Source organism: Littorina saxatilis, unplaced genomic scaffold, assembly GCF_037325665.1.
Source record: "Littorina saxatilis isolate snail1 unplaced genomic scaffold, US_GU_Lsax_2.0 scaffold_2728, whole genome shotgun sequence".
Classification (NCBI taxonomy): domain Eukaryota; kingdom Metazoa; phylum Mollusca; class Gastropoda; order Littorinimorpha; family Littorinidae; genus Littorina; species Littorina saxatilis.
In genome coordinates, this window is record NW_027126058.1 from 5,001 (window position 1) to 13,261 (window position 8,261).

An 8,261-nucleotide genomic window follows, 5' to 3' on the forward strand; every position below is an offset into this window, starting at 1 on the left:
TGCAGATTTCGACAGCGCTTCCTCGCGCAGACACTGGAAACACGCTGTGCAGATTAACCTGTAGGAAATCTCCTTTGGTATCTTCTTTATCTATTTTTCTGGAGCTACGAAACCGAACAATGTGAAATCGTCTTCTCCGAATCGGCGAACTAGCTGCAGCTCGGTGATAACTGTATCTATACCACAATCCTTCACGCGATCTGACCTAACCTTGACCCCTGACCTGGTCTACATACCACACACGACACAAACCAGTCACCTGTTTTTACCTGTGTGTGTGTGTGTGTGTGTGTTTGTGTCTGTGTGTGTCTGTGTGTGTCTGTGTGTGTCTGTGTGTGTGTGTAGAGCGATTCAGAGTAAACTACTGGACCGATCTTTATGAAATGTTACATGAGAGTTCCTGGGTATAATATCCCCAGACTTGTTTTTCATTTTTTCGATAAATGTCTTTGATGACGTCATATCCGGTCTTTTGTAAAAGTTGAGGCGGCACTGTCACGCCTTCATTTTTCAATCAAATTGATTGAAATTTTTGTAAAGCAATATGTGCGTGTCTTGCAATGGATTCGAGTTTGGTTCAGCTGGGTTTTTGTGTGTGTTGTGTGTGTGTATTTTTTCCTTTGATTTTTAAATTTAGATAGACTCGGAATCGAAACGAGGGTGGTGGTGTATGTGTGTATGTATGTATGTGTGTGTGTAGAACGATTCCCATAAAAATACTAGATAGATCTACATGAAACTATACATACACATTTTACAGATGATACCCCAAGACGATTTCTTTATTTTTTGCGATAAATGTGTTGATGACGTCATATATGGCCTTTAGTAATAGTTAAGGCGGCACTGAGACGACCTTATTTTTCAACCAGTTTGATTGAAAGTTCGATTCAAGCATTCTTTCAGTCCGGACTATAGGATTGCATTTCAGCTGGGAGGCTGACAACTTAATTGATAAGTTTGTTCATTTCTGTACTGTTGTCCTTAAAATCTAGTTTTCACACACAGATTGACAAATAAGTGCATTGTATTCCTCAAGAATTCCCGAATCCACACTATTGTAGTTATGTCATGTCTACTCCAAAATTGTGGTCACAATTAGAATAGGTTATGTGGGTACTACTTTGGCGTGCTTCTACGATACGAGCGTGACCTGTCTCGGACTTTGACTAGCCAAGGAAAAATTACTTAGTGTAGTCTCGTTGATGACTGGTTTTCGATGTGATCTTTTATTTTCAGGCCGACATATTGACTAATTGTATTGAGTGTGTCTTTGTTTTGTTTTGTTGTTTTGCTGTTTTGCTGTTTTTTTCTTGCTTGTTTGCGCATGTGTGTGTGTGTGTGTGTGTGTGTGTGTGTGTGTGTGTGTGTGTGTGTGTGTATGTGTGTGTGTGTGTGTGTGCGTGTGTGTGTGTGTGTGTGTGTGTGTGTGTGAGAGGTTTGGAAATACAATGCTTTCTATTGCTCTCACATAAAACAATTTAAGTCTTTACATAAATTTGGTTATGACCTGGTTCAGCTGAGACCTCCGTAAAACAATCGGAAAAGATAATTTGGTCGCTTTTCTGTAGAAAGTCAAACCTACGATAATTCAAGGGAGTTAAACCTCCCTACTTCCTTTTCCGTCTTGAACGCAGCGCGAGAAGACGTGTTTTTCGCAGACGAAAATTATATCGCCTTCGTGTGATATTTTTAGTCAACATCGACTCACTTGACGATATCAGTTTCAGGCCGTATCGCAAAAAGGCAACCAGTCCATTTGATGGAGTTTTCATCCAACCTACCCAGGAACAGAACAGCCAGCGTTGCAGTCCCGATACAACCATAAAAAGGGAGGTGTTTGTCTTTGGTCGTTCGTCAGACATAAGACAATGTATTGTCCACAAACAAGCAATGGATGGAAAAGTATAGTTCATCTGCCCTTTAGCAACCAGACAACATAATTATGACAACAACAAATCGCAAATCAGACCAAGTATAAACATCTAAAATGCAATTAAGAGAATGCTTGCGCCCACACACAACCAAACAAACGTATATGGGTCCCGGTTGGGACAAATAAGACCGTCATCAATATTAACCTCATTTGTTAAAAGAACTGATTAAAACAGGCAGACACAAACCAGTATGCGCCTGGAATCTCTTGTTAGAGAGGTTTTCTAATAATCAACTCTTAGTTTCAGGTATTCTCGTTCATGGGTCAAGCTGTATGGTCTGGATAAAGACGCACCTTCACACTATCAGGAAGCACCTCTGCATCCCCCACTCGTTGTCAGTCCAGGCCTGCACAGCTGTAACGTGTTTCCACTACTATGAGACAGCAAAATACACATTTTACAGACATTGTGCTACATTTTGGAGCGATTGGCAGTGCCACCTGGCTGTTCGTGATCTGGTCACAACCTCGAGAATGTGGTACATTTCAACTGTCTTGATATACTCTGTCGTGATCCCAAGAACTAATGGTCTTACTTTGACAAATTATGGAGCTGCGCGCAAGCATCATAAATCAGGAACAAGGTAGCGCGGATCTCGCCGAGGCAGACCTGGACATAATTCCAACGATGGGGAAGGGGTCCAACTACAATCATCTACTCTGAACGTTAAGAGCTTCTTTTACATAATAACATATGCATTGTTCCTTAACCTTTAGTAAGCTGTCGACACATTTGCAAAATTCATTGATTTTAGAATTTCGAAGCGAAATGTTCCAAAATTGTATAAACCTGACATTGTTGTTTTGAGATAAAGTAAAAGTTGTAGACAGCGTACTAGAGTTACATTAGGGCACAGGGGTGGCGGAAACTGGCTCTTACCAAACTTTTGAGAAAATATGGAATAGCCAGTTTGATGGCATAAGTAGACATGGCTAATACAAGTAACTGTGGCTTACATAAAATGTAACATAGGCTTTAGCCAAGAAATTCAATGTAGACACCTAAATACAAAGGTGTGGTTGCGCAAAGCGCACCAAATACCCAGGATTCTGGAATGCCCGAACGCCGATGTATGCGGAGGTATGAACGGATACTGGGTCCCCTAGTTGTTGACCTTTTCTCCATCTACGAATGGTAACTAGGATCAGATCGCATGCTGGCATACGACTAGAATCTGAAAGGGCTAACATTTCCTTCAGCGGCCGTATGCACGCGGGGCCCGCTGCCAAAGAGCCGGAAGTCTTCGTGAAAAAGAGGGTGCGTAGGGGGTAAAAGAATCAAACAGTTCGTAGAATACGAAACTACCTCCGGTCCTATTACGGATTAGGCTTCTTCAGCTTAGGGGGGATAGGGATTTTAAAAGCCATGCCTACTGCCGCCTTTGTGCCCTTATTTTGCCAATCTTGCTTTATAGCTACTGGATTAAAATCCCGTCGAAGCTGTCATCACTCTTAAGTCAATTCATTGGGTTGTTGCTGCATGCATGGAGTGGATGCAAGAACATCTGTCTGTCTGAAGCTGAAGTCTGGTCATAAAACAATTTAAGTCTTTACATAAATTTGGTTATGACCTGGTTCAGCTGAGACCTCCGTAAAACAATCGGAAAAGATAATTTGGTCGCTTTTCTGTAGAAAGTCAAACCTACGATAATTCAAGGGAGTTAAACCTCCCTACTTCCTTTTCCGTCTTGAACGCAGCGCGAGAAGACGTGTTTTTCGCAGACGAAAATTATCCCACCCACCTCACCGCGAGAGTGACGGCTTATCCTGCTCCTAGCAGATGCACTGATGACAACTTCCTGGGATGAATTAGCTTGAATATATGTATGCAAGGGGGTAGTTACGTTGACCAGGTTACTAGTTATATACTATGTAGGTGTCGAAGGGGTGTATGTGAATGCAGGGTGGGTTGCCTCGGTCAGAATATGGGTTATCGCATATTAGGGCCAGAATATGGGTTATCTCCTATTTATGTGCCAAGAGGATGTGGGGGGGGGGGGGGGGATTATGTTGGCCCGAATACGGGTTATCGCCTATTCAGGTGCCTGGGGGGGGGGGAGATTATGTTGGTCCGAATACGGGTTATCTCATATCCAGGTGCCTGGGGGATGTGGGGGGGGGGGGGGATTAGGTTGGCCCGAATAAGGGTTATCTCCTATTCAGGTGCCTTTGGGGTGGGGGGATTATGTTGGCCCGAATACTGGTTATCTCCTATTCTGGTGGGGCGGGGGGGGGGGGCTGTTGGACAGAATATGGGTCATCTTCTATTCTGTGTGCTTAGTATCAGTTAGATTTTACCAGGAACTGCAGTTACAAATGTTGTTCTTCTTCTATTTGCTTTATGTTGACAAAGGGTAATCCGCTTTCAGGTCTTCAAGGTTTGGGTTATCTCCAACCAGTTATACATGTTTTCTTTTAGTGTGTACATTTACTTGTCTGGTACTTTGGCGCAGTAGGCAGCGCTTTTTAATTGCACTGTCACAAGCTATTATAAACTCTGCATAAGTAGACATGGCTAATACAAGTAACTGTGGCTTACATAAAATGTAACATAGGCTTTAGCCAAGAAATTCAATGTAGACACCTAAATACAAAGGTGTGGTTGCGCAAAGCGCACCAAATACCCAGGATTCTGGAATGCCCGAACGCCGATGTATGCGGAGGTATGAACGGATACTGGGTCCCCTAGTTGTTGACCTTTTCTCCATCTACGAATGGTAACTAGGATCAGATCGCATGCTGGCATACGACTAGAATCTGAAAGGGCTAACATTTCCTTCAGCGGCCGTATGCACGCGGGGCCCGCTGCCAAAGAGCCGGAAGTCTTCGTGAAAAAGAGGGTGCGTAGGGGGTAAAAGAATCAAACAGTTCGTAGAATACGAAACTACCTCCGGTCCTATTACGGATTAGGCTTCTTCAGCTTAGGGGGGATAGGGATTTTAAAAGCCATGCCTACTGCCGCCTTTGTGCCCTTATTTTGCCAATCTTGCTTTATAGCTACTGGATTAAAATCCCGTCGAAGCTGTCATCACTCTTAAGTCAATTCATTGGGTTGTTGCTGCATGCATGGAGTGGATGCAAGAACATCTGTCTGTCTGAAGCTGAAGTCTGGTCATAATATAGTTGATTTCTGTGTTTTTTGTTTCCTTGAGTTTTGTATTCTTAAGCCTTTGCTTCCTTCGTGTACGTAATTCTCTGCTTGGTTTGTGCACAGTCTGGGCTCAGATTTTATGCTACCCTCGGTCCTAGCACAAATACCTTGATGAACTGAGATTGGTTTTTTTTGACAAAATGAAGAATACAGTGATGTAATTATCGGAGAATTTCTTTCCATCTATTTGTTATTGTTAGTGTTAAGCATGTGTTGTTGTTGTTGTTGTTGTTGTTGTTGTTGTTGTCGTTGTTGTTGTTGTTGTTGTTGTTGTTGGTGTGATTGATGTTGTGGTGATGGTGATAGCGGTGTTGGGGTGATCATGACGAGGATGATGATGAGGAGGATACAACATCCCCCTCCCCCCTTACCCCTGCACTATCGGGGATCCACTTAGCAGTTCATTTTGCAGTCGAAATAAAGCGGCGAACCACTGGCTTAGAAAATGCGCCAGCATTGTTGTCATGGCGTCGTATGCACGAGAACGCGCCCAACTGGAAGCGAACCAAGCGCTTTGTCGGAGTGATTAAAACTTGTGTGCACAAAAAGTCTGTATCTCAACCAATTCAAAACAGCGCTTGGTTCCCATCTAGTCGGGCATGTTGTCGAAATACCACTCCCCAGGGCTCCTATTAACGTCTGATTCGTTGTTGCATTGTATGGCCGGAATTCGATTTCTCGTGGCACCCGGCTTTGTAATGCATAGTTTTGTTCGTCGGTTTGAGTCAGTCTTGAATCGTTGACTTGTGCATCATGGGTGGAACACGGGGGAGGTTTATGTGAATATCATGTTGAAAGATCGGGTTGCTAAGCAATGGTGCGTGCAAATGGCAATTAACACGAAGAATGGCAGTTTTGAGGTCGATATGTGTGTGTTTGCGCAATCTCGTGTGTCTGTGCTGCATGTGAATATTTCAAACGCCTTGTGGTTGCTTTTAAACCGCAATTATTGTGTTCCTGTCTTTAGAGGGAAAAAATCTTTTTCTTTTTATATATTTGTTTCTGTTTATTTTTTCTTGTCTGTTTAAAGACAGTGTTTTGTTTGTTTCCACTGTCAATGCAGTACCCCTTATTTGGACCTCCCAAAAACTGAGACAATCTGGCATCAAAAGAAAGGTTAATCTACAGAGGGTATGAACAGACAATCTGGAAAACACGGATCTTAGGCCTAAAAAAGAATAGGTGTGGTTACGGTAACCCGACCTACCCTATTTTTAGGGGCCGACCCTATAACTTTTTATTACATTTGTCAAAAAAACAAACAAAAAAAACAACAACAAAAACCAGTGCAGAAAACGCAATGAAAGCGAAAGCGCTCGAGTCGCACACTTATTTCCCTGTCAAGTAGGTTTAATTTGTACACATTAGAAAAAAAAGTTTAAAAAAAAAAGTGATTGCCTACCTTCCTACCCTCTTTTATTTGGGCTATGTTACCTTAACCACACCTATTTTGTTTTGTTTTTTTGTGCCTTATTAGGGGATGGGGGTGTCTGAAATCACGGCGTCTTCAAGGAGGGTTTCATTTCACACTGTCTAATTGCCATATTCTGCATGGACCAAGTTCTGTCCTTCTGAGTTCGTGATTTTGCTGAGTTAAAAGTACTTAGCCTACTCTGAACAATTATTCAACTCTGTTTCAGGTCTGCAAGCATGACGTCCACGCGGCCGTGACCTTGACACCCTAAGACCTTGACCTCGACCTTGACCAGGTCACCATGGCAACGAACTACAACGCGTCCTACCATGCAAGTCCCAACCTGACTCTGTGCGTGCACGACGGTACCGACACCAACCACAACTGCTCTGACGTCCTCAAGACGTCAACGCCGCTCCCCGACGATGACGACATCTGGACCCCTGACGTCATCCAGCGCGTGGCGTCCTTGGCCTTCATCATGACCTTGACCTTAGTGGGGAACACCGTGATCATCGTGGTGCTGACGTGTAGTCGGTACCGGAAGCGGAACAGCAGAGTCAACATCTTCATCATCAACTTAGCTATCGGGGATCTAGCGGTGTGTGTGTGCACTATGACGACTGAGATTCTGTTCGTGGCTTTTGGTCAGTGGGTTTTGGGTCCGGCCGCCTGCAAGATTCTCACCTACCTGCAGATTGTGACGCTGGCCAGCACTACCTTTATACTCACCTCCATGAGTTTTGACAGGTCAGGAGAGTGAAACTCTTTTGTTTGTGTGTGAGGGGAGGGGGTTGTATGTGTGTGGGTGTGTGTGTGTGTGTGCGTGCGTGCGTACGTACGTGTGTGTGTGTGTGTGTGTGTGTGTGTGTGTGTGTGTGTGTGTGTGTGTGTGTGTGTGTGTGTGTGTATGTGTGTGTATAAGCGTGTATGCGAGTATGCTTTCGTGCCATTTTTTTTTTTTTTTTTTTTTTTTGGGGGGGGGGGGGGTGTTTGTTCTACTTTGCTCGACAAAAGGAAAGGTGAACTAGTGCACATCATAGTCCGAGACAGAATCCTTAACGATGTGCAAGATGGTTCGTAGGTAAACTATCACACAATTACTTTATGTCCTACATTCTAAGGTATGTAGAGGTTACATGCCGAGTCTCAGTGATTATTAAAAATAATGGTCGAAGTTAGCGGATCATGAAAAATGCGAGCTTCAGCGAGCTTTTTCATGACCGCGAACTGAGACCATTTTATTTTTAATAATCACTGAGACGAGGTGTGTAACCTCTTTATTCCTCCTTTCTTCAGTTATTCCAAAAAAACAGGAGTTTTTGTGCGAAAGTTTGATCGAATCCGAATCACTCAACCAGTCAACCTGCGCAGGCGATCGATTAATGCGCGGTTGTATAGTTCCGTGCAAATCATTCCATTCTGTTAACACTTCTTTTCAGTTTCCCTGTTTTGGACTAAAATCAAGTACACAGATATGCTGTTATTCTGCTGTGGCGGTAAAGGCAGATATTGTGTGTTCTGTTTATGTTTTAGTATCGCTTAGTAAATGTTCTTTCGTCAAATGGGACTAGCAGACGAACTTTTGCACCCGTGTTCCAACGTTAATTACTGTATGAAGTTCAGTTTTCTGGGGAAAATAGTGTATGAAACCGCTTTATGTTGTTTAAATTGATGAGATGTGTGCATTTGGTTGCGTGTGATCTGTTTATAAAATGAAATATTGTTGAAAACTGACCGTCGGATTGCAGTCAGTGTTG

The 8,261-nt window shown here is 43.3% G+C and overlaps 1 protein-coding gene across 1 annotated transcript; it reads left to right on the forward strand.

The window, feature by feature from the left end:
- Window positions 1–6,802: 6,802 nt before the first annotated feature.
- Window positions 6,803–7,264, forward strand: LOC138954507 (kiSS-1 receptor-like). Its single transcript, XM_070326337.1, has one exon. The coding sequence runs from the start codon at window positions 6,803–6,805 to the stop codon at window positions 7,262–7,264; it is 462 nt and encodes a 153-aa protein (XP_070182438.1).
- Window positions 7,265–8,261: the final 997 nt, after the last annotated feature.

Coding starts and splice junctions, on each gene's coding strand:
- LOC138954507 (XM_070326337.1), top strand. CDS start 6,803: ATGGCAACGAACTACAACGCGTCCTACCATGCAAGTCCCAACCTGACT.